The sequence below is a fragment of the Podarcis melisellensis genome, assembly GCF_964234715.1.
Source record: "Podarcis melisellensis genome assembly, chromosome: 16".
NCBI lineage: Eukaryota > Metazoa > Chordata > Lepidosauria > Squamata > Lacertidae > Podarcis > Podarcis melisellensis.
In genome coordinates this window covers 21,464,148-21,490,742 of record NC_138533.1, presented here as the reverse complement: position 1 = coordinate 21,490,742, position 26,595 = coordinate 21,464,148, and the positions used below count along the sequence as shown (strand labels likewise).

The following is a 26,595-nucleotide window of genomic DNA, read 5'->3' as shown; positions in this document are numbered from 1 at the left end:
TACTGGGAGCAGTATGCTTTACCATCTTTCAGCACAGACAGGATCTAAAAACCACTCCTTGCAAAACCCATCCCCAAAAAACCTGACAATGTTCTTTTCTTTTTTAAAAAAAGCTTTTGTTTAAAACCTAAATAATGCCTTTCCTTATAAGAAAAGTTAATACTGATTGGGGAACCGATGGCCTGTCCCCAAGGCCAAATGATCCCTGACTTATAATATAGGTCTTTAAAAGCAGGTGGCACCTTTGTGCCTTGAATGACCCCAGCAACCTAACAAGAGCTTGCCCGGGGCTCTGCATAAGTTCCCGAGGTTTGAGTTGTGGTCTTGCTTCCCTCCGAGCAGCGGGTAACAGTCAAACCTGACAACCAGGTCCCTTTGGGCACTCGCCGGGGGTGTGTGCTTGTTGCAAGGCAATGTCTTCAAGTAGAGCAGCTCGGTCGCAAGAGGGGGACATTTGCAACCCATCACCATTCCGCGACAACGTCCGAAGGAGGTCCACGATGAAAGATGTCTTCTTCAGATGGAGGCCAGCCGGATCACCCTGAACTCCGTCAGCAGCGCAACAGTCAAGAAGACCAGGTAGTAGACGATGAGGCAGCAGCCATAGCCATGCCCCAGATGGAAGCACTGAGCAGGCACAGAGAGGAAGGAGAAGATCAGGCTGAGGCCCAGCGCGCCGGCCAGGATCCACACCAGAAGGCCCTCGGATTCCAGCTGCAAAGGGGAGACCGGAAAAGGGGAGTGAGCACACCAGATGCCATGGAGGACTAGACCTCACACAGGACAGCCAAAGTGGGCAAGGGCTGTGGCTCAGTGGTAGAACATCTGCCTTGCACGCAGAAGGTCCCAGGTTCAAAGCCTGGCATCTCCAGGTTGAGCTGGGAAATACTTCCTTGTCTGAATTCCTGGAGAGATGCTGCAAGCCAGTGTAGACATTGCTGGAATAGATGGGCTGGCTCAGGGTAAAGCAGCTACCTATGCTGTGCCCTCCAAATATTGTTGGGCTACATCTCTCATCATCCCTGACCATTGGACAGGAACATTGCCAGCCTGGCTTCAGTTGTTCAGTCTTCAGTAAAGACTACTGCAGTGCACTGTACTTAGGGCTGCCTTTGAACCACCAATCATCCCTGACCATTGGGCCATGCTGGCTGTGGGCTAATGGGAGTTGGGAGTCTGACAGCATTTGGAAGACTGCAGGTTCTCTCCCCCCCCCCCCCTGAGTGGAAGGAGAAATGGCAATGAGAGTGCCCGTACCCTCACAACTAGCTTGCTGCTCGTCATCTGAAGGAGGCAGCCGAGTCCAACGCCAACAAGCATATCTGCCGGCAAAGTTCAGGAAGAAGACGACGACTTTGGATTTGATATCCCACTTTATCACTACCTGAAGGAGTCTCAAAGCGGCTAACATTCTCCTTTCCCTTCCTCCCCCACAACAAACACTCTGTGAGGTGAGTGGGGCTGAGAGACTTCAGAGAAGTGTGACTGGCCCAAGGACACCTAGCAGCTGCATGTGGAGGAGCGGAGACACGAACCCGGTTCACCAGATTACGAGTCTACCGCTTTTAACCACTACACTGCACTGGCTCTCTTAGGAGACAATCTGGCCAGGAAAAGCAATCAATCAGTGACCAACTGTCCTCCCTTCCCTCCCCAGCCCCACAGAGGCAATGGACCTAGCCAACAAACCCAGGCTGAGAGCAAATTCATGCAAGGAGTGGATGTGAAATTGAGCCAGCTGGCTTCTCACTGCTGGAAGCCCCAGGCACCGGTTTGTAACACAGCAAGCAAAATCCACTGACTTTCTCTGACAAAGGCACACAGACCTAGGATCCACGTGCAACTGTTTGTCCAGGGCAGCTTCAATGGAGCCTCTCCATTCAGAAGCAGCGTACCTTTTGAGCACATTTACTCTCCTGCAAACAGGAGACTGGGGGGTACTGCCTCCATTGTTCTGCTCATGAGCTTCCCAGAGGGATATGGCTGATCAACAAAACAAGGGCAAAAGAAGGAAACATGCAGATTAGGTGTTGGGAGCCTTTGGTCCACCAGCGTCGTTGGACTACAACTCCCATCATCCCTGTCCGTGGGGGCCAATGGGAGTTGTAGTCCAGCAACATTGGGAGGGCAAATGCTTCCCCACACCTGGTGCAGAGGCCAGTCCCACCCCCAACTTCTCAGCATGTGGCAAGTGTACCTGCTCCACCCAACTTTCCTGTGTTAAGTGGGGAGGTCTTGAGGGTTAGGGTTCTAGGTGCATTCAGACCTTAATGCCAAGTTTGCAGAAGGTGTACGTGCACTCACGTTTTATAAATTATTACCACTACTGCTACGCATCCCAGGTCAGTCTTGAGGACCAACACAGGATGCCTATGAAGGCCTTCCAGGGAGTGCAGCCCCAGTCTGGCAAGGCAGACTGCAACCCGTCAGGAGATCACCCGCAAAGTCTCACTTTGGGTCTCTTAGTACATAAAGTATTGATCTGATGTGTAGAGATCTTTCCTAATTCTACTTAATTCAGGAGGGTTCTGGAAGCTTCCCTGTGTGAAAGAAGCAAGCAGAAGGTTCATGATGTTTGGGTTATTCCTTCAGAGAAGTTGAGTACAGCTGGCTTAAAACTGGTTCTGCTATCTCAACTGTGTCAAGGTCATGCTGACTATAAAAGTCTCTATCAATCTTTCCTTCTGGTGTGGTGTTTTGTACACAGTATCCTTAGTGTTAAGGTCTAGACTTATTATAAGTTATTGTAAGTTTAAGCTAAGTCTGCTGCAACTGGATTTCTTATGGACAGTGCCAATCCTGAATGTATTGGATTTGTGACCATTATGCTCATTTGCCTTCAGTAAAGCTCTGCTGGATGAAATATTAATTGCCTCTAGTCTATTTTTTGGGAATCCCACAACCTGTTTAAGTTTTTACTCTGCTAACTATACATCTGGAATCTACTCTGGATCAATATTGAGTACAGTTTCAATGACACAAGGATACTGAAGATGATGCCACCAAAGCAGGCAGAAAAGGCCATGCGGGGGTATCCCTGCCGAGCCATCGTGAGGTCTGAGAAGGTGTCTGAAAGACAAGTAAGGGAAAAGGGGGGACACACACATCAATATATATTAACTTTAGCTCTCACAGATTGGATTTGTTGATGCAGGTTCATTTTGTGGGGAGGAAACAGTGTCAGGGTGGGTTCCCAAACTTGGGTCTTCAGCTGTTTTTGGACTACAATTCCCATCAACCCTGACCACTGCTCCTGCTAGCTAGAGATGAGTGCCTCATAGGCTTAGGAAACGGTTTTCAACCAGGTGAGTTTTCGCTATCTTAGCCCAGTATTGTCTACACTGACTGGCAGCAGCTCTAACACAGCCTCGGTCAGAGGAGACCCTTTTCCTGTCGCCCCCCACTGTCTAACCCTTTTAAGCTGGAGAGGCCGGGGGTTGAACCTGGGACCTTCTGCATGCAAAGCAGATGCCTTGCCACTGCACAGCGGTGTTTTCCCCGTCAGAAAGCTGTGCTATACATGTGGTCTGTTTGTGGGGCTTCCCAAAGGCATCCGATTGGCCAACTGGGTGAAAAGGATGCTGGGACTGCATAGGCTGCTTGACTGATCTGTCATGCAGCCCATAATAACCAAAGCAGAGTTATTCTGAAGTGGTGATGGGTCACTAACTTAGAAGGTTTCTTCTTTAAAATGAAATGGTGGTGCAAGGATTAGACAAAATCACAGAGGAAACAGGCTGTCAGGTATGTTTATATTTATATCCAACTTTTCCTTGAAGGAGCTCAAGGCATAATAATAATATTAATAATAGCTATTTCACAATTTAGTTCACAAAATGTATATACACTTGAACTGAAAAACAAACAAACAAATCCCAAAGCTGTTTTTTCAAAAAGAAATTACCGTATTTTTTGCACCATAACACTCACTTTTTTCCTCCTAAAAAGTAAGGGGAAATGTCTGTGCGTGTTATGGAGGGAATGCCTATGGGTGGCATGCCTACGGATTTTCCTCCTCTAAAAACTACTTGCGTGTTATGGTCGGGTGCGTGTTATAGAACGAAAAATACGGTACTTCTTCTTCTTCTTCTTCTTCTTCTTCTTCTTCTTCTTCTTCTTCTTCTTCTTCTTCTTATTATTATTATTATTATTATTATTATTATTATTATTATTATTTACCCACTCTTCAGCCAAAGGCCCGGTTAAAACAATTTAAGCACTAGGTTAAAACAGTTTAAAACAATTGACAACCACAAAAATAAGGCTGTTTTTAAGAATATACAACTCTAAATTTCAAAAGCCAGGGTAAAGAGGTATGTGCTTCTCCCCCTCTCCATTTTAGCCTAACACCCACCCCGCAAAGTAGGTTTGTGACTGGCCTAAGGGGCACCCAGTTGCTGGGTATAAAAGCAGCAGGAGGGGGCTATTGTTCCTTTTTCCTGCTCTGGGGACCTCCACTGCTTGTAAGTGACTGTGGGTCTCCTCTGGGGTGGGGCAGGATATAAATGCAACACATACATAAATGCCCAAGGCCTCTTTCCTCACCAGCCCCCGCATGCTCACCTCCAATGCTGTTTCCCCAGGCCAGCAGCGTCAGCCCCAAGACAGTGTTGCTCAGTCGGAAGATCACCCCCAAAGTCCTCAAGACGTTCACCACCTCTGTGGCAGCAGCGTTGATCCACAAGGCGCTTACCAGGAAGCCCAGGAAGGCAAATAACTGTTGTGGCAACATGAGAAAAAGATCCGAGGGCGGGGGGAGGGGGAGTAGAGAACTGTCAACAAGGGCCTTCACAAAGCCACCTTTCCTTTGTTGTCAGGGGGCAACAAACATCTCCTTGCCCCTTGCTTGTGTCTGGCTGTTAAATGAGCTGCCACCGTATATCTGACAGTAAACCTGCATCGCCTGTTTTATTCTACCTGTAAACCCACAGAATATGTGGTTCAGTAAGCCAAAAATTTACGTGGGGTTTACGTTCCAGGGATCATGCCTGAAGCCAAAACTGCATATACTGGCCCAGTATACCTGAAGGAGCATCTCCACCCCCATCATTCAGCCCGGAAACTGAGGTCCAGCTCCAAGGGCCTTCTGGCGGTTCCCTTCCTGCGAGAAGTGAAGTTACAGGGAACCAGGCAGAGGGCCTTCTTGGTGGTGGCACCCGCCTTGTGGAATGCCCTCCCATCAGATGTCAAGGAAATAAACAACTATCTGACTTTTAGAAGACATCTGAAGGCAACCCTGTTTAGGGAACTTTTTAATATTTGATGCTGTATGGTGTTTTTAATATACTGTTGGAAGCCACCCAGAGTGGCTAGGGAAACCCAGCCAGATGAGTGGGGTATAAATAATAATTTTTTAAATTATTATCATTATCATTACTACTGTGGTACCTCGGGTTACAAACACCTCGGGTTACAAACATTTCAGATTACAGACTCTGCTAACCTGGAAGTAGTACTTCAGGTTAAGAACTTTACCTCAGGATGAGAACCTGAAATCATGCGCCTGTGGCACACTGGCAGTGGAAGGCCCCATTAGTTAAAGTGGTACCTCAGGTTAAGAACGGTTTTCTGGTTAAGAATGGACCTCCGGAACAAATTAAGTTTGTATCTAGAGGCACCACTGTATTCCCAAAACATATTGAGTTCAGTGGCAGGTGTGATTGCTAAAGTCCTATTTTCTGGAGGCCTGCCCCCTTTCAGCCCTCTTCTCTTAAAAAAATAATTTTTTTGGTCAAGTGTGTAAAAGCTGAATGCGCACAAATCAAATACACATAAGTTGTGGGCTTGCTGTATTAAACTACGATTTACTCAGAGAAGACCCACTGAAATGAATGAACATGACAAGAGCCACATTTGCACCAAGTGTTTATAAAACACTATGATGCCACTTTACACAATCATGGCTTCTTCCCCCAAACAATACTGGGAGCTGCAGTTTGTTCAGGGTGCTGAGAGTTATTAGGAGACACCACCACCCCTATCCCCCCCCCCAGAGCTACAATTCCCAGAGCTCCCTCTGAAAAGGGACTGATTGCTAAACAGCTCTCGGTGCAGGATGAAAAGGTTCACGAGAGAGATTTGAGCAACGGTGCTCACCCAGTGATATCGGGGTGGCTCTTCGTTCTTCGTAGTGCAGAAGATGACAACAGCCAAGGCAGCCCCCAGAAGGACCACCAGGCCCCAAACTGGGAAGACCCCGTGGATTTTATGAAACCCATCTGAAAGATAGCAAGAGAATGGAGACACTAAGTTATATTCAACGAGGTTGATTCATTCCCGTAATTTGAAACGGGGAGGGTGGTGTTGGGGGTCAGCAAACCTTTTCAGCAGGGGGCCGGTTCACTGTCCCCCAGACCTTGTGGGAGGCCGGACTATATATATTTTGGGGGGGGGGATGAATGAATTCTTATGCCCCACAAACAACCCTGAGATGCATTTTAAATAAAAGCACACATTCTACTCATGTAAAAACACCAGGCAGGCCCCACAAATAACCCAGAGATGCATTTTAAATATAAGGACACATTCTACTCATGTAAAAACACCAGGCAGGCTCCACAAATAACCCAGAGATGCATTTTAAATAAAAGGACACATTCTACTCATATACAAACATGCTGATTCCCGGACCGTCCACGGGCTGAATTTAGAAGGCGATTGGGCCAGATCCGGCCCCTGGGCCTTAGTTTGCCTACCCATGGCTGATGGAGTAATGAGGAACGATGGAGTAATGAAGGAGTAACAACATGCATTTGTACATCAATTTAAGTGGCCCAAAACTCTTAGGAAGCAGCCTTACACCAGGTTAGACTGTAGCCTTGTTCAAGCATTCTCTACAAATACACAAAGTGCAAAAAGGGAATCAAAGGGCCACACTGCCCTTGGGAGGAAAGGCAGGCGCTTACATGTGCCCGACTTTAGCGTGAGGATGCAGACAAGGGGCCCAGCGATGAGGTGAAGGCAGTTCAAGGGCCGCCTCCAGTTCTGATCTTCCCTGTCAGGGTCCACGATGGGCACTGTCAGCAGCAGCACAAACTCCACTGGCAGCTGGGGAGGAGAGAAAACAGGGGGTGGGTTAAAGTGCTTTAACACGTGGAGGCGATTGCCACATCCACATGAACGGGCTGGGACTCTTAGGTGCCTTTTTTGAAATTCAATTTTGTTATTTAATTATTTCATAAAATGTATACCACTCCCCCACTTGACTGTTAAAAAAATGAATAAACCTCAAAGCAGGTTTTTTTTAAAAAAATAACGACTAAAACAATAAAAACACTTAAAAGCAACTATTTAGTAAAACAACAACAATTTAAACATTCAAAGAATTAAAATCAGCAAAAGACAGGCTAAACTACATGTCAGCATTCTAAATAGCTGGGTAGGCTTGCCTCAAAATGTTTTTTAGGAGGTGTCTAGGAGAGTAAAGGTACCTGCTTAATACAAATAGGCAAAAATTAATGTTTTTAAACAACGTTTTTAATAATAATCTGTTTTTTTTCCTGTGGGGGGAAGCAGGGGTACGCATACCCCTAAACATTTTGTGAATCTAAGTTTGGCCTCATTGAGGGGCAGTATTTCAATATGAGCAGGAAAATTAGAGTACCCCTAAATAATTTTTTTTTTTAAAAGCACTGATTAATTAATTAATAATAATAATATGCTTATCTGAGTTGCCCCAGCCATTCTGGGTAGCTCCCAACAAAATACTGAAAATGCAACATCAACCATAAAAGAACTTCCCTGAAAAGGGCTGTCTATCACAATAAAGGTAGAATTTTTTTTACAAATGATTTAAAATTCATATGTATAGACCCAACTGTGGTCCAAGTAATCTGTCACGCCTGCAGTCTACCCACTTCTGGCCTAGGGGCAAAGATGGAGGACTTGAGGAGTCCAAAAATATACTGAGTAGAGGACACAATTCCCACCAGCCCTTTCCAGTTACGGCCAAGAGACAGGGAAGGGCCGCAGGTTCCTCAATCTCTGGCCAAGGTTCCTACACGATTGTCATCATCAATGTCTAGACTGTTATTTTGTGCTGAGGTAACTTCTGTGTTGTTTCATGCATGTCACAAGGGACACACAAAAGCCACCAGAAAAGTGAAGTGGCCGTGACACCGTCTGCAGACCCTTTACACCTCAGAGACCATGGGTGTGAAAGTTGGGCTTTAGGTGGTTGTTCATTGCCGCCAGCCATGAAGCAACCTTCTCCTCAGACAAGAGCTTCACAGACTGGGGTGGGGGGAAGAAGGGAGAATAGTGGAAGTAGAAATGTCCCAGTGTGAGGGACATGAGGCTCAGGCCACATTCACACTATGATATCACTTTAAACAGTCATGGCTTCCTCCAAAGGATTCTGGGAGCTGCTATTTGTCAAGAGTTTCTGGAGATTGTAACACTGTAACTACAGTTCCAGAATTCTTTGAGGGAAAGAGCGCATACTTCAGAGGTGCTTTAAACGTGGACACCACATTCACACATCAAACATTTAAAGTGCCGTGATACCACTTTAAACATGGGTTCCCCCAAAGGATTCTGGGAGATGTTGTTTGTTAGGTGCCCTAAGAGTTGTTAGTAGCTCTCTGAGGGGAATAGGGTGACTCCTATTTGAGTTGTTTCATTTGGCATTATTGTACATGTTTGTGCAAAGTCCGTTTCTGAATGCTGGTCGCTGGCTGAAAAAAATAAATTGATGGAAGTAAAAAAATAGAAAATAAAAATGCATTTAAAGAGAGTAACCTTGCAGATCTTGAGCAGCCGCCAATAGCAGGGCTTCCTCCTCCACTTTCGGTAATCCAGAGGATTCAAGGAGTGTGTCAGAATCTGGAGGGTGCTCTCTTCCGAAGGCAGCAAAGGTCGGTATTCTTCCCCTGTGCGCAGAGAGAGGGTAAAGTGAGATAGATAGAGCCGGCCCAGAAAGGAGAAACTGACAGAGCTGTCAGCCGACTGGAAAATGTTTGCAGGGAGGGTTGCACAGAAATATTATTTACGTGTGGAGGAGGTTGCAAGGCTATCGAAGCCGCTCCCCCCAGTCACACACATTCAACGCACACCAGGAGTTGTTCTATGTGCAAATGGTTGTAGAGCCTCAGTCAGGATGCATGCACAGAACTCCTTCCGACAGCTGTTGAAATGGCAGGCACTGGGAGATTATTGGATCATGGGGCAATGGGAAGAGTACACACTGCCCCTCCAAAATTCTTTCTATGCATGGAGGGCTGTTTTATCACCCGCCTCTTGACCCATGAAATTGAAAACAAAATTTGCAGACTGCCAAACACCTTAATATAGGCTGCGAAATAGTAAAGAGCAAACATGGTCCACAAACGAAAACCATACTTTTAAAATCATCATCATCATCATCATCAAATAGAAATATATATAAAAATTTGTCCAGTGGCACCTTAGTTTGTTCTTGGTATAAGCTTTTGTGTGCCACTGGACAATATTTTTAAAAAATATATATTTCTACTGCGTCAGACCAACACAGCTACCTACCTGAATAATAAAAGACATTCATCTTTATCGTTTTTGGCACCATTCCCTATTACAGTAACACACCAGAATAAAAAAAAAGCTTAAAGCAATAAGCTAGTGTTTTCTTAATACACAGGTCCCCTAATTATTATCATATCCTCCAACCAATGCATTAACTAAAACCTGTTAGTAAACAGTTGTAAACCATTAAAATTGTCAGTAGAGTTGGAATATCACTTGTCGTTTACGGGTGAATTCTAGATACAATGGAGATGTAAAAGATTTGGATCATCATGAAAGATGCAGGAGGAAATGATTAATAACATGACCCACAAAGGGGAGGATGGAAGTCCAGGAGATTCATTGGAATCTTGTTTTTATGGATCTATGTTTGATATATGACTGTAAAATGTTAATCTGAAAAACCAAATAATTTTTTTTTTTAATTTTTTAAAACTTGACTTAGTTTTGATCTTCTGATCAAAGGGTTGCAGCACTTGTCGTAAGAGTTGGTGCGTTATCTGTTCAGCCCTCGGGAGAAACGGGCTCAAATGCGACTCACCGTATTCGCCTCCATTGGCGCTCGAAGTGTCCCCATCTTCAGAGTCTGTTGGCAGCTCTGAAGCAAGGCAAGGAGAGGAAAGAATAGTTACAGTGGTCCCTTGGTTCTCAAACTTAATCCGTTCCGGAAGTCCGTTCCAAAACCAAAGCGTTCCAAAACCAAGGCACGCTTTCCCATAGAAAGTAATGCAAAATGGATTAATCCGTTCCAGACTTTTAAAAACAACCCCTAAAACCGCAATTAAGTATAGATTTTATTATCTAATGAGACCATTGAGCCATAAAATGAAAGCAATAAACAATGTACTGCAGTCACACAATCAATCAATCAGGAGCTGAACTGGGTTCCGCACAGTCACAAAAACAAAAGAGCAGCAAAAAAACCACACCACAAAATAAATAGCAAAAACAGACAGATCTCAGCGTAACACTCAAATCGGAAGCATAACACTCAAAACAGAGCACATTCGGCTTCCGAAAAAAGTTCGCAAACCGGAACACTTACTTCAGGTTTGCAGTGTTTGGGTTCCAAGTTGTTTGAGTACCAAGGCATTTGAGGTACCACTGTATAAGGGTTGGGAGGGTCTGCGTGCAAAGCAAGAGAAGGATTTCCCTACATATCTCTTTGCACCCCTCACCTGGCTCTGCAGGGCTAGGTGGTCCCGGCCTCTCCCTCCGCTGCCTCTTGTGGAGCCACGTAGAGACGACGACCGTCAGGACGTAGAAGATGTAGAGACAGAGGTAACCTGCAGGGGAAGCCAACCCTTCACAACAGCCCGTTTGCCCTGCTCATCCTGCACCACCACACAATTTAAAACAGGCCCCTGTCTGCGTACCCACTGTTACTTTTAGAGCACATCCGAAGAACATCCTTTCCCTCAAAGAATTGTGGGGACTGTAGTTCACCCAGCAGAGTAAGGGTAATCCACAGCAATCCTTAAACAAACTACAGCGCCCAGAATTCTTTGAGGGAAAGGATGTGTTTTCAATGTACAGGTCCCAATCCTACCTATATTAAAAGCCCTATGATAATACTTTGAACGGTCATAGCTCCCCACCCCCAAGAATCCTGGGAGCTGTAGTGTGTTTAGGGTGCCAAGATATTCTTATTACCCTCTGAGAGGGGAATAACTCTCAGCATGTGTAATAAACTACAATTCACAGCTCAGAGAGAACAAGGCCAAATAATAGAATTGTGGAGTTGGAAGGGACTCCAACAGTCATCTTGTCCATTGCTTGCAACCACTGCCAAAAAATCCCTGGCAGATGGCCATCTAACTTGTTTAAAATCCTTCAGTGAAGGAGAGTCCAAAACCTTCTAGGGTAGATCATTCCACTATTGAACAGCTCTTGGCATCAAAAAGTTCTTCCTAATGTTTAGTCATAATCTCCCTTTGAATCCATTGGTTCGGATCCCACCCTTTGGAGCAGCAGAAAACCAGCTTGCTTTATCTTCCATTTGATAGGCCTTCAAATAGACAGCTATTAATTAATTAATTAACAACAGCAACAACAATTTGTATACTGCCATAGATCTCAGGGAAGTTCACAACAAAAAATCACAATATAAAAAACACCTCTCAGTCCTCTATTCTCTATGCTAAACATACCCAACTCCCTCAACTGTTCCTCATAAGGCTTAGTTTCCAGACCCTTGATCATCTTGGTTGCCCTCCTCTGCACACGTCCCAGCTTGTCAATATCCTTCTTAAAATGGGGTGCACAGAACTGGACAGAGGAGTCCAGGTCAAATCGGACCAAAACAGACTAGAGTGGGACTATTACTTCCCTTGGACACTAGAAACCTGTTGATGCAACCTAGAATTGCCTTAGCTGCTTTTTGCTGTTGGATCACACTGTTGACTTACGTTAAGCTTGAGGTCTATTAAGACGCCTAGATCCTTTCCGCATGTACTGCTGTCAAGCTACATGCTGCCCAACCCCTAGATGTACATATATAATCCTGAGACTCCGGTCATTTCCTGATTATCAGCCAGGCTGATGGGATAACACTGGAGAAAGCCACAGGTTCCCAAACGTCCTGGGACTTAGCGGGACCTTTTGCCCGAGCTATGATGGCACTCGCTTCCCTTGGCCCTTGATATATACTCACTCAGGGCCTCTGCCAGGCTGACCTCCTCAAAGTAGAGGGCCACGAAAGTGAGGAAGACAGCGACCATGTAGAAGATGGCATCCCTGAGGAACGGCCTGGAGGCCGCAGTGAACGGCCTCACCAGGGCTATACCACCGGCTACAACAGTGGTGACAAAGATACCAGCACCTGGAGAAAAGGAAAGGAAGGGTAAATTCCCACATAGCTGGAAGACTGGCAAGGCATGACTGCCAAGCAATCAGGGAGCCACGATCAAGGGTCTGCTGTTAGCACAGAAAGCCCTGAACCACTTAGGGCCAGAATACTTGGTAGATGGCCTTCTGCCATACAGAGCCAGGCAATCTTTATGATCTTTGGACAAGGCCCTGCTGGTCATGCTATGACTGGCGGATTTCCATCCGGCGATGGCACAGAATAATAATAATAATAATAATAATAATAATAATAATAATAATAATAATAATAATTTTTATTTATTTCCCGCCCTCCCCAGCCAAGGCCAGGCTCAGGGCGGCAAACAAACAATAATAAAAACAAGTTGAATGAATACAAGTTAAAAACAAGATTAAAATACAACATTAAAATATTAAAATGCAGCCTCATCACAGGAGGAGAAAGGAAAAAGAAAGAGGGGGAGGGAATCAAATTGGCTCCAAGCCAAAGGCCAGGCGGAACAACTCTGTCTTACAGGCCCTGCGGAAAGAAATCAAATCCCGCAGGGCCCTGGTCTCATGAGACAGAGCATTCCACCAGACCGGAGCCAGTGTAGGGAAGGCCCTGGCTCTGGTTGAGGCTAATCTAACTTCCTTAGGGCCTGGGACCACTAGGGGGTTGCTATTTATGGACCTTGAGGCTCTCCGTGGGGCATACCGGGAGAGGCGGTCCCATAGGTATGAGGGTCCTAGGCCGTGAAAGGCTTTAAAGGTCAAAACCAGCACCTTAAATCTGACCCTGTACTCCACCGGGAGCCAGCTGGAAAAGCACTGGGTGAATATGTTCTCATGGCAGAGACCCTGTGAGGAGCCTCGCTGCAGCATTCTGCACCCGCTGGAGTTTCTGGGACAGCTTCAAGGGCAGCCCCGCGTAGAGCAAATTACAGTAGTCAAGCCTGGAGGTGACCATCGCATGGATCACTGTGGACAGGTTGGGGCGGGAAAGGTAAGGGACCAACTGCTTGATGCTTCGAAGGTGGAAAAATGTCGCCTTGGCTGTTGCTGTAACCTGCACCTCCATGGAAAGGGAGGCGTCAAGCAGAAGCAGGCCTTGCCCCACACACTAAGGCACATGGGGGTTTGCAGAGGGGAAACCCTGGCGACACGTACCGAAGAGCGCTCCAACAGCTAAGCCCGCTGTCCGCGGGTCGGAGAAAGCCACGACGGCGCTGAAGACATCAGGTGCGCCATTCCCAAAAGCCAGGAAGGTGACACCATGAAGGAAAGGGCTAAGGAAGAAATGGAGACAGCAGGCCCAGTGGAGGGAATGGGCCTCATTCCAGGACGTTGGCTTTGTTCTTTCAGATTTTGTGCGAGGCCAAAATTCGGTGTGGCCAATGCCTCTCGCCTTTTGTTCTCCTCAACTTAGTACAGTGGTACCTCTAGATGCGAACGGGATCCGTTCCGGAGCCCCGTTCGCATCTAGAAGCAAACGTAACCCGTGTCCGTGTGTCACGTTTCGGTGCTTCTGCGCATGACGTCATTTTGAGCGTCTGCGCATGCGGCGAAACCCGGAAATAATGCGCTCCATTACTTCCGGCGGAGTGCAACTCGAATGCGTTCATCCCGAAGCACATTCAACCCGAACCATGACTGTACAGTCATACCTCGGGTTACAGATGCTTCAAGCTGCGTTTTTTTGCGTTACGGACCGCCGAAACCCGGAAGTACTGGAACGGGTTACTTCCGGGTTTCGGCGGTCGTGCATGCGCAGAAGCGCTATATCGTGCTTTGCGCAGAAGCGCTGAATTGCAACTCGCGCATGCGCAGAGTGTGAATGTGCATCCCGCACGGATCACGTTCGCAACCCGAGCGTCCACTGTATGCCACAGTTGCGATGCCCTTCAGAACCCAGCGCAGGGCTTTGCAGTTGATGAAAAAAAGCCTTCTAACAGATTAAACTTGGGGTGGGAAATCTCAGGCCAAGGGGGGCAAAGGAAGTCCTTCAGGCATTATCTGGCCTTCGGGACTCTCCCAGGAACCGCACCACCAGCTCTATTGTGTGCCCCACCCTCATTGCCAAATGATTTGGCCGAAACTTTGGTGCCTGTCTGTCTGGTGAATGGAGAAGAATGTGCTGGTGTAGAAATCTCCCTGGCTGATATGGGGCATACTGTAGAAAGGCCGGGAGCAGGGGTAGCCAGTATGGTCCCCTCTGGATGCTGTTGGGACTCCAGCTTCTATTAGCCTCGGTCAGCATGGCCAATAACCAGGGATGATGGGAGTTGTAGTGCAAATTTAAAACTACAGAGCACCATGTTGGCTACACCCTTGGGCTAAGGGTCCCACCTGATGCTCCGCCTTCTTTTTGCCTCTGGCCACACCCACCCCTGGCACGTGGCCCCTGGGAAGTTGCCCATGTGGGAGAATGTGCCTCCTTCCCCGTGTGGAAAAAAAAAGGATTCTTCCACCTCTGGATTAAACCATTGCGATCTGGGTGGAGGGGTTCAATCCACCTTGTTCCCCCACCTGTTAGCATCAGACCACAACCAGGTTAGATAACAGGAGACTGAGAAGACCCAATGAGCTTCCCCACTATTCCACCCTTCTCTGGTGCCTCTGAGGACCCAGAACAAATTCACCAAAGGATACTGCAACATTGTGTGCCAGCTTCAGCTTGGTGGAGATGGCAGATAAGTTGGGGCAGAAGCTTAAGGGTGGAAGGAAAGAAAAAAAGGTTACAAGTTTGATGCATTGCCCCTCCCCCCCATATGAAGAATATAGGAAGCTGGTTTTTTCCAGAGCCCTATTATTGGTTCTGTATTGTCTACACTGCAGGATTTCAGACCGAGGTCCCTCCCAACACAACCTGGAGATGCCATGGGGAATGGACTTTTGCCACTGAGTCAAGCTCCTGCGACAAGGGGAGTTGCTCTTCAGGGGAGCAGAGTTAGGCCCAGTCTACATGAGCAGCAAACTACAATTCCCAGGATTATTGGGGGGGGGCGTGCTTGTTAACGTGGCAGAAGAGTGCTTTTAAATGCACGGTGCAGATGAGTCTTGGGAGTATTTTTTAGCAGTATGCATATAATAATAAAAAAATATGAATGAATGACAAACTGGAGAGGAAGTAGAGAGAACCATTTCTGAATGATAGCATCCCATTTCCAAACAGCCTTATATCCTGTTATGGCCCTTCCCCCCATTTGAAGGCTAGGAAGCCACCTTTTAAAAACTTGCGGTGAGAGACGCCTGGCATTGTTGTTACTTACAATTTCTCGGCTGTGACCCCAAGGATGACAAAGAGATAAACCAGCCACAGAGCCTGCGAGAAACCCAGAGACAATTCCGGTCGTGAAAAGGGGAGGGAAAGGGAAGGACTCCAAAACATTTTGTGGCTTGAACAAAATGTTTTTCAAAAAACTGTACATAGTTCTGATAATCCAAAGTCTCAATAAATCAATCAATCTGCTACTGAACGTAAACACTCTTAGAACTCAGCTGTACCCTAAATTCTCAGAACAGGTGTCAGTCCTTTCCCTTTATCTTATATTTAATTGCAGAATACTAATTTAACTTGTTGCAGAACCTACAGCCCTGGGTCAACTTCTGGGAGTGCAGGAAGCTGTTTTATACAGAGTCAGACCATCAGGCCATCTAGCTCAGGATTATCTGCACTGATTAGATGTGGCTCTCTCCCCCAGTCCTACCTAGAGATGCCAGGAATTAAAATCTGGGACCTTCTGCATGCAAAGCAGGTGTTCCAAGCACCAAGCTGTGGTCATCACAAATAAACTCAACTTCTGATTCTTCTTCAGACATTTGGTATTGAACATGCAGATGCCAAGAATATGCAGGCTAACTCTGTCTGCTAAGCTGTTGACCAATGTGCTCAGCATGCTCCTCCAGATTTTTATTTATTTAATATATATACATACATACACACACAACACATACACACACTCTCCACTTAATGGGGGAGACCCCTTAAAGTGGTTTACAAAAAAATAAAATAACTATTTAATAAAATGATAAAACTGAAAACAGGTCAAAACTTGCATGCATTCTACATATCTTGGCAGGCTTGTCCAATTGTCATACAACTGATCAATTACTAGCCCAAAGGGGCGCCTATGTATCCCCACCATAGGGATAGGAATCCTGGTCAATAACAGTTCCCATTCTTGATTAGATAGAATCATAGATTTGTAGAGTTAGAAAAGACCCCAAGGATTGTTTCATCCAACCCCCTGCAACACAGGATATATATTTTTTGAGCAATGTGGGGCTTGAACCCCAGACCCTGGGATTAAGAGTCTTGTGGTCTCTGGAGCCACATATGCACCTTCTGGGGTGCGCAGGTGGGCAGAGATGGGGCTTGCGTACTTCGCAGCCTTTTCACTTCCTTATTCAAAGATGCCTGAGGAGAACTCAGTACAGATCCTGCAAAGGCAAATGCAAATCAGGCAGTTTGCCTTGGGCTAAACTCACAAGAGGAGATTCTCTGAAAAGATACCAAAATGCAAGTTCTCCTGCTCCACCTTCCTCATTCCTAAAGCTGCCCTTGCCCTGACCCAGGAAACACCCTTAGCTGCAGCGTCATCCCTTCCTGGTCCCTCTTCCCAGAAAAAAAAAGGCAGATCCTCTTTCTTAAAAGGAGCCGGTTTCTTGCGCTTGATCAATCTGCCCTCCCGCAGCTCCACCACATGTGGCTGCCATTCCTTCCCCCTAAGTAGTTGGCGTCTGTTGCACAGCCGAGCTGGACCAGCTCACGTTTGCTTGTTCTTGCTCAAAATCCCCCAGCGCCACATGCAACCTGTCGACACCACGTGCAAGATACAGCTAATACAATGCTTGCTGGATCAGACCAAAAGCCGGAATAATTATTATTAATAATAATTTATTATTTATACCCCACCCATCTGGCTGGGTTTCCCCAGCCACTCTGGGCGGCTCCCAACAGATTATTAAAAATAGAATGAAACATTAAAAACTTCCCTAAACAGGGCTGCCTTCAGATGTCTTCTAAAAGTCAGATAGTTGCTTACAGTGGTACCTTGGTTCTCAAATGCCTTGGTACTCAAACAACTTGGAACCCAAACACTTCAAACCTGGAAATAAGTGTTCCGGTTTGTGAACATTTTTTGGAAGCCGAATGTGCTTCGTTTTGAGTGCCACACTTCCATTTTGAGTGTTACGCTGAGGTCTGTCTGGTTTTGCTATTCATTTTGTGTTTTGTTTTTGCGGCTCATTTTTTGTGTGACTGTGTGAAACCCAGTTCAGCTACTGATTGATTGATTGATTGATTGATTGATTGTGTGACTGCAGTACATTGTTTATTGCTTTCATTTTATGGCTCAATGATCTCGTTAGAGAGTAAAATTCATTAATCCATTTTGCATTACTTTCTATGGGAAAGCGTGCCTTGCTTTTGGAACGCTTTGGTTTGGAAGGGACTTCCAGAATGGATTAAGTTTGAGAACCAAAGTACCACTGTATTTCCTTGACACCTGATGGGAGGACGTTCCACGGGGGGGGGGGGCACTATTGAGAAGGCCCTCTGCCTGGTTCCCTGTAACCTCAGTTCTCTCAGTGAGGGAACTGCCAGAAGGCCCTCAGCTCTGAACCTCAGTGTTCGCGCTGAACAACAGGGGTGGAGACGCTCCTTCAGATATACTGGGCCGATGTCGTTTAGGACTTTAAAGGTGAGCACCAACACTTTTGAATTGAGCAGAAAATCACTCTCCCCTCCTGCGGCAACTGGTATTCAGAGGAGTCAGGAGGCCCTCACGACATCTCCCAGGCTCTGCAGTCAACCAGCAACGCAATTAAGGGGGGCTCCTAAAATCCCTTCCCACCCACCCAGATTCCTCTACTTTGGTCCTTACATAGAGGGTCACTGCAAGAGGTTGGAGAGCAGCAGGGAAAACGCAGAAAGCTCCATTGAGGTAGTTGAGAAACCCGCCATCCATCTGGCAGTCTGGGTTGTTCCGGATGAAGAAGCAACGTCTGGAGATGTTTTCCTTCCCCACCTCTCTGCACTGGAGGGACAAAAGTAAAAAAAATAAAATTAAGAGCCCAGAAATCCCACTGTGGGGGTCCAGTCGCTGCCAATCATTTATTCACGGAGGGTCAACAGTGGTTGAAGAGTCAGATTTTGGACCTGGGAGACCAGGTTTCCAGTCCCCACTTGGAAGTGAAGCTAACTCAGCGACCCGCCTCTGCCTCTCAAGCCTACCTCACAGGGTTGCTGTGAGGATATAACAGGGGAGAGCGATGGATGCATACTGCCTTGAGTGTGGTGGAGGAAAACGGGAAACGCAAACGTACAGATAAATGAAAGTTGTCTGCTGTTATCTTGGTTAGGGAATCTGCCTTGCAGGCAGAAAGTCCCAGGTTTAAATCTCTCATCTCCAGGTATGGCTGGGAGAGAACCCTGTCTGAAGCTGCTGCCAGGTGGTGTAGATGGAGCAACGGTCTGACTCGGTTTATAGCAGCTTCCTACGCTCCTGCTGTGTTCTCAGCCAAATCTACTGCACAGGGCTGTTGTTGGGATTAAGTGAGGAAGGGGAGAACTATGTACGCCATCTTGGGCTCCTTGGAGAAAAAGGTGGGATATCAATCAATCAATCAATCAATCAAAAAATAATAACGAAAAAATTAAAAAGGCCCATAGGAGGGTCTAAGACAAAGGGGAATCTGAATCTCCCTTGTATAAGAAATCAAAGAATCTTTTTGCCCTGCTTGGGAGAGGCTCTCAAGGAAGAAAATGAAGGAAGTGCCAACCTCTCTTCCCCAAGCCTTTTGCACATTTCACAGGTGATTTGATAAACTACAACAGGAACTAGGAACAGAGGGAAAGGTGTTAACAGCGAACACCAACAGTTAGGAAACCAAGTTAGCATTTGGGTCCCGCAGTATTGCAAAAAAGCTAAACCACCACCTCGGATTGTTCCCAGGAGAGCACAGGAGGAGCAGCTGACAGACCCCAGAACGCTGGCATGCTGTGTTCCTGGCTGCCCGGCCCCATTATGAGGCAGGCTGCTGCATTCTACACCAGCTGAAGCTTCTAAACAGTCTCCAAGGGATGCCCACATAAAAGTGCAATGCAGTAGTTCAGCCCTGGGATGAAAGAGGACCACAGAGGTCTTCTTCAATGAATTCCTTCTCATACCATCCCTGAAAAGGGTTACTATAATACACATGCAGAACTACCCCCCAGCTTGGCTCCGAGTAGAGAGAGGCCAGGAGTCAGGACTAATTCGGATCTGGGCTTGAAAGCAGCTGCAAGATAAGGGTGGAGGGAGATCTGTGGGGCAGGCCCTCCCGCTGCAGAGTGAAATAACCGGCTCTGCCACAAACAGGCATTCTTGGCTCCCTTCAGAAGCATTTTCACTGGCTGAGCAGGCTTGAGCTCAGCTAGGTGTCCTTGCTAGGCAAGGGCTGAGCCCCGTTCCAGTCATAACACAATGGCAAGGAAGGCAATCTCCTTAGGACCTGGAAAATTCTGGGAGGCTTGCTGAAGAAACCCAAGTCACATTCACATCCTCCCTTTAAACCACGGTAATACCAGTGCTTTAAAGTTGCGGCTTCCCCAAAGAATTATGGAAAGTCACGCTGAGAGTTGTTAAGAGGCTATTCCCCCTCCAAGAACTACAATTCCCAGAGTGGTTTAACAATCAATGCCTCTTCCCAGGAAACTCTGATCCTTTTGCTTGGAGACTTCCTGTGGGGGCAAGCAATTAATAAATGAAAAAATAGTCAACCAAACAGCAATTTTGGTGGCTTCTTTCTGCCCCTTCGGCTACTCACGTCCACAGCTCGTCCTGAGCTCAGGATCCTGTTGAGCTGCCCACTGGTGTCCAAGTGAAGAGAAGATGAGATCCTGGGGTCCTCTGAGCTATTGGGATATCCTACTGCGCTGGCCCCCTCGGCTGCCATGCAGGCCACTCCAAAGACCCAGAAAGTCCACATGGCAGCTGGTCAAATTTTTCTCTGTCCAGAACCGAAGAGGCCAGCCACCTTACAAAGCGAAGATGTCCACACTTTGTCCACGCTTTACGGCATCACCTGTCCGGGAGCCAGGGGTACGGAGAGAGGGGAGGGGAGTAAGAGAAGCCCCCCTGCTCCAACCAGCAGGAAATTTCACAAACTCCAGCCGTTGATGGAAATGGAGAAGTAGCTCCCTCTCCGTTCAGGCTGGAGAATTCTCTTGCAGCAGTTTCCCTTTGTGGAGAGAACTGGGACCTGGGGAGAAGCAAAAGGGCAAAAAAATGCTTTAAAACCACCACTAAAAAGATTTTCGCAACTAATAAGGGGAGAAACGATTTCATCAGAGAAGGTGAAAAGCTAAACCCAATTTATTTTACATTACAGTGAATCGGGTTTTTGTTGTTGTTGTTTTTTAAAAAAGAGATTCAAGCTCCTTCTCAACCACCAGGGTGGAACAGATATGAGCATTTCAAAAAATGAACGAATTAAAAATTGGGGAGAAAAAGGAGAGGAAGAAAGAGAAATCATAGGAGTTACAGAAGGAAGACTATGCAGAAGGGCTGTTTCTGAGGGTCAGCAGCTGGCCAGTTCCACTTGTTCCTGTACCTTTCTCCCCCGGGAGCAATGAGGCTGGAATTTGGAGGGTGTCAACAGAGGCTAAAAGGAACTGCCCCTCACTACACACACTGCCATTCCCCTAATTATATCTTTATATGGATTTTAATTATAAGCTGCTTCCTGGTCTAATCCTCTGCTGAAAATCAAGGCATAAATAACTCATCTATTTCATTTATTTTAGTAAATGTGCATTTCAAAAGGAGCCAGGATGGCAAACACCTACGCAATTTAAAAAAATAAAAAATGCATCTGAAAGCTGTTAAAGGACACAGTAAAACATCTAAAACAAATTTACAAAGAGATGTAACCAAAGCAGGTGTCCGGATAGGCCCTGCTGAAACAGGAAAGCTTTCAGCAGGTGTACAGTACGGTGATGGTGTCTGCCTAATGTCAATCGGCAGGGAGTTCCAAAGTGCAGGTGCTACAACATCAAAGGAAGGACTCCTTACAAGTAATAATTGCCCTTTCTGTTCCATCACTGTGAATACCATTCCACGGTTCCAACTGGTGCTTACAGGCTATTTTAGCACAAAGCTTCTTCTCCGGTGGATCAGGAGACACCCTCTGGAGTAGGAAGGGTTAAAAAAATGTTCTGCCCAAGGGCCGCATTCTCTTCTGGGTGACCTGCCAGGGGCCACATGCATGCGGTGGGCGGGGCCAGAGGCAAAAGTGGGAGGAGCAACAGATGTAAACCAACACAGAAGGCTGGCGTCTCTAAGAGGGCGAGGTTAAAAGGGGTGTGGCTTGAGGAGAGAGAGAGGCGTGGCCTGCAGACAGTTCTGAGGGCCAGGTAATGTGGAAAAACCTATCCCTTCCCCTAAAAAAAAGATTCCAGTCCTCATCGTTCCTCATAAAAAGGGCAGATTTAAAAAGGAAAACAGGAGGTTGAATTGTCCCTTCCACCCAGCTCATCGCTATGCAGTGAGACAGGTTTAGCTGCAACATTTCACCCAGATGCAATCAAACTCTGTTGACACTAAAAAGCATCTTTTCTCGGGGAATTCCTTTCACCACCACCTAGCTAGCAAGGTACAAATTAGCATGAAACCAGGTGGTGTGGAAGCAGAGTGACAGAGGTCACAAAGTCAAATGATCCTAGAAATTCTGGAGGATTTCTTTTTTTAAAAAGAGAGAGAGAGAGAATTCTTATCAGCCACTTTGTTTACCCAGGCTGGCCTGTTCCAAGATAACAAAGGGAGGGGATCTGAAAACCTGAAAACCTTTCCCCAGAAGAAGGAGTTCAGCGCATCAACCCTTCTGCTCCTAACACTATTTTTAAAACACCGTCTTCTGCCCAGACCTCTGTTTACAGCCAGTGTTCCGGTACACCTTGGGTTTTACAACAATTTCTTGAGTTGATGAATCACATCTGCTTTTTCTCCAGCTGGTCATTTATATTTTTAGATAAAATGTGCAGATGGCTGAAACCTCAGTAGAAATGCTGGTTGATTTTCCCCCTGTTGAGGAATTAAGGAAATGCAAAAGAACTTCCTAATGCTTTAATAAAAACAGGGGTAGTTCATCGAATCATAGATATATAGAGTTGGAAGAGACCCTAAGGATCATCTGGTTCAAACCCCTGCAATGCAGGGATATGCCTACGGGGATCAAACCTGCAACTTTGGCATTGCCAGCACCCTGCTCTAACCAACTGAGCTACCCATCTTCACCTGGGATGTGCTGCGGCCCCAGTTGCCCCCTGACTACAGGTCATGCTGGCTGGGGCTGATGGGAACTGGAACAGAGACACATCAGAAAGGCCACTGGTCCCCTATCACCACCTGTTGGGATTGCCTTAGTTCATATGGATTTTCCCTCTGTGTTCAAGCAAGGAGAAAAGTGTGTGGACTGGGGAAAGATGCCCAGGGGCCTGCTAGAGAGGCTTATGAGGGCCGCATTTGGTTGGAAGCTGCCTTACATACAAAGCCAGACTACTGAGTCCATCCAGGATGGGTAAAGGTAAAAGGTAAAGGACCCCTGGACAGTTATGTCCAGTCAAAATCGCCTTTGGGGTTGTGGTGCTCATTTCGCTTTCAGGCCGAGGGACCCAGCGTTTGTCCAAGACAGCTTTCCGGGTCATGTGGCCGGTGTGACTAAACCGCTTCTGGCGCAACGGGAAACCGTGACGAGTGCCAGAGCACATGGAAACGCTGTTTACCTTCTCGTCGCAGAGGTACCGATTTATCTACTTGCACTGGTGTGCTTTCAAACTGCTAGGTTGGCAGGAGCTGGGACAGAGCAACGGGAGCTCACCCCATCGCAGGGATTCGAACCGTTCAGCAAGCCCAAGAAGCTCAGTGGTTTAGACCACAGTGCCACCTTAGTGGGTGTATCTAGCTCAGTACTGTCTACACTGACTGGCAGTGGCTCTCTAGTATTTGAGACAAGGAGTCTTTCCCTAGCCATACCTGGAGATTGAACCCAGCACGTTCTGCCTGCAAGGATGCTCTACCACTGAGCCAGGACCGTTACTCTATATGTTAAGTTTTCAATGCAGCAGTTAACAAGGACTGGAGTAGGTAATGGGTTAAAATGCACATGTGCAAAGTTTGATTTTGACAGTGTAGGTGTGACTGTGAGAGGAGAGAGAATTGGAATCACATGACACCTTTCAGGAAGTGGTGGTGGGTTTAACCACTTCCTCCCATACTGCAGTCCTGATGAAAGTCTCCCCCAGGAAATGAGTTCTGGCAGGGAATCTTCCATTGGGGCCAAATACTCAGAGCAAACTGCATCAGAGGGGAGCAGCTCCTGACAGGACCACAATATGGGAAGAAAGGGTTAGCCCTCCCTTCCATCATTCTGCAGGCATTGCAGTTGCTATTTTTTAATAATAATAATAAAATAATAATAATAATAATAATAATTACATATACCCTGCCTATCTGGCTGGGCCTCCCCAGCCACTTTGGGCAGCTTCCAACAGAATATCAAAAACACCATAAAACATAAAACATTAAAACTTCCATCAACAGGGCTGGCTTCAGAAGTCTTCTAAAAGTCAGATAGTTGTTTATTTCCTTGACATCTGATGGGAGGGCGTTCCACAGGGCGGGTGCCACCACCGAGAAGGCCCTCTGCCTGGTTCCCTGTAACCTCACAGTGATGGAACCTCCAGAAGACCCTCAGAACTGGACCTCACTGTCCGGGCTGAAAGATGGGGGTGGAAACGCTCCTTCAGGTATATTTAAATAACAAAAAATCAGAATTGGGTCCCCCCAAGTGCATGTTTGGGTTAATGGTGGGTCCTGGGCCTAAAAAGGCTGAGGACTAGTGGGCTACAGCACCTAAATTACTAGAGGCAGAAGAGAAAACACCAGGTAAGAGGAAAGACACAAGAAATTGATCTTTCAGTGTAGCCGCACCCACACTTTGGAACTCCCTGCCTGTTGACACCAGGCTGGCACCTTCACTGCATTTTTTTTGGTGCCTACTAAAAACCTTTTTTTATTCAGGCATACCTATACAGTGGTACCTCGGGTTACATACGCTTCAGGCTACATACGCTTCAAGTTACAGACTTCGCTAACCCAGAAATATTACCTTGGGTTAAGAACTTTGCTTCGGGATGAGAATAAAAATCGTGTGGCGGCAGCAGGAGGCCCCATTAGCTAAAGTGGTGCTTCAGGTTAAGAACAGTTTAGGGTTAAGAATGGACCTCCGGAACGAATTAAGTACGTAACCAAAGGTACCACTGTACTTAACATGTAGAATGCATTTTAATCTGGTTTTTGGCTGATTGTTGCTTTAATTATTTTTTGAGTGTTTGAAAGAGACATTTTAAACTCTCACTCTCTTTTTTAACCAATATTTTTATTCTTTTTGCAAACTGCTCCAGGGCTTTATTGCAATCAAGTGGTATATATTTTATTTTGCAAAATAAAAGAATGAAAATGATCTATAATTGCCTCTACGACTAGAAGGACGATGTACCTTCACACCCACCAAACCCCCTTCAAGTTAGACAGAACTCAGAGACATGAAAGCCAAAAAACAATCCTATGCAGCTTGCAAAGCTTGCATCACCGCCCTTCATACCACTGGCTGGAAAAATACATCCATTCATTGATGGGTCAGCAGCCTGAGTCCGCAGTAATGTAGGTTTCCCGACACAAAGGAAATGCATTATCTCTAAACACACCCCATAATTCTTTTACGTAATTCACAATCACAGGACTTGGCATGGTCCATTAGGCTTTTAATGACTTAATGTTGCTTCACTGCCACCATTTGCACCCGCTTTTAACATGCAATGGGGGGGGGTGTCACCTGAACCCTTCTAATAATAGGCTAGTTCAGTCTTCCCCAAATTTGGTGTCTTCCAAAAGTTTTGGTATATGGACTCACCAGCCCCAGGCAGCAATAGGGAGTTATGGCCCAAAACACCTGGGAGGTGCCAAGTTGGGGTGGGGAGAGGTAAAATGGTCAATAGTAAGAGCATCCACCACTGCCAGTCAGTGCAGACAATACTGAGCAGGGTGGATCTAACTCGGTACAAAGCAATATTCCCTATAGTTTTTGTCTCCTGGCAGCAGTAGTTCCCATCCACTGCCTAGGTTGTGAACTTTCTCCCCACCACCAAAACATCAAACACTCTGGCCTGAAATACCAGCTAAATTCCAACTGTACCTTTGGGGAGGAGAGAGGAAAGGTGAGCTACAAAACGAAAATAAATAAAGCGATCTGGCCACAATAGAACCTCCATGGGCAAAAGCAGTTTACCTCTTCCGAGTGTCAGATCCCAGGCACAAAGGGGGCATTCCCCTCCTGTTTTGTTCCCCTTCCCCCAAACAGGCAGAGCTAGTAGCAAACGACCCAGTGGCCTCTACTCTAGAGAAAGCCTAACGGGATGAGGCCGTTGGTCTGATCCTGCAAACAAAGCCAAGTGCCATGCGCGCGCGCGCAATTTCCCACCCACCGTTTTCTTCTCAATGCCCACCCGCGCCCATCTCCACGGTCCCGGAAGGCCAACACGCAGCCTCAGCAAGTAAACAAACCCTGCCCCGATTCGGATTGGCATCCATTTCTCCGGCTCTTGCCAAGTAGCAGCCAGGCGGAGTCCTTTGCCCGCCGTCTTCTTTTCCCTCCCGCTCCGCTCGCCTTGGCACGACGCGCCTCCGACCTGAGCGCGCAAAAGAGGAGCGAAGAGGCGAGGAAGCGCCGCGCGGGATCGCGCCCTCCGTCTCCACGCCAGAAGCTGCGAGGCTCGGTTAGCAAGATCCCCCGCTCCCGGGCGATCGCCCTTTGCAGCCGGGCGCGCAAGGCGCTGCTCCCTTGCAAAAGCCCTTACCCGCCGCACCTGTGCGCTTCAAGCCACCGGCCCCCGCTGCAACTCACCGGCAGAAGCAGACAGCCCACCCGCTCCGGCAGCAGCAGAAGCACCGCCGATCCCCTGCCTTTAGCCGGCCAAACAAGCCGCAACTCCGCCCTCCCTTGCCAGCTCAGCCCTCCTTCCCTCGCCAGCGGCTTAAAGAGACAACATGCCTTTCCCCCTTAAAGGCGAACAGCCGTATTTCTGTTGCGTCCCAAAATCCGGACCACGAGGGACGCCTAGCGCAGTCCGCTGCAAAGCAGGCCAACGTGGAGCTCGAAGACTCGAACTCAGGCCCCTGAAATTGAGAGCCTCATGCTCTAACGACTATCCCAGCAGTCTTGTTGCAGCGCTTGGGCAGCCCCCTATCT

At 47.0% G+C, this 26,595-nt stretch overlaps 1 protein-coding gene across 1 annotated transcript; it reads right to left on the bottom strand.

The window, feature by feature from the left end:
• SLC8B1 (solute carrier family 8 member B1) lies at positions 1–26,534 on the bottom strand. Its single transcript, XM_081892637.1, has 16 exons — positions 26,251–26,534; positions 20,116–20,550; positions 18,192–18,344; positions 15,576–15,628; positions 14,956–15,013; positions 13,474–13,579; positions 12,152–12,319; positions 10,677–10,784; positions 10,040–10,096; positions 8,740–8,870; positions 6,906–7,047; positions 6,097–6,218; positions 4,564–4,717; positions 2,989–3,069; positions 1,258–1,322; positions 1–714 (listed from the first exon to the last, which is right to left on the bottom strand). Exons 2-16 carry the CDS (start codon positions 20,275–20,277, stop codon positions 517–519), a joined length of 1,758 nt encoding a protein of 585 aa, XP_081748763.1. The 5' UTR covers positions 20,278–20,550; positions 26,251–26,534; the 3' UTR covers positions 1–516.
• Positions 26,535–26,595: the final 61 nt, after the last annotated feature.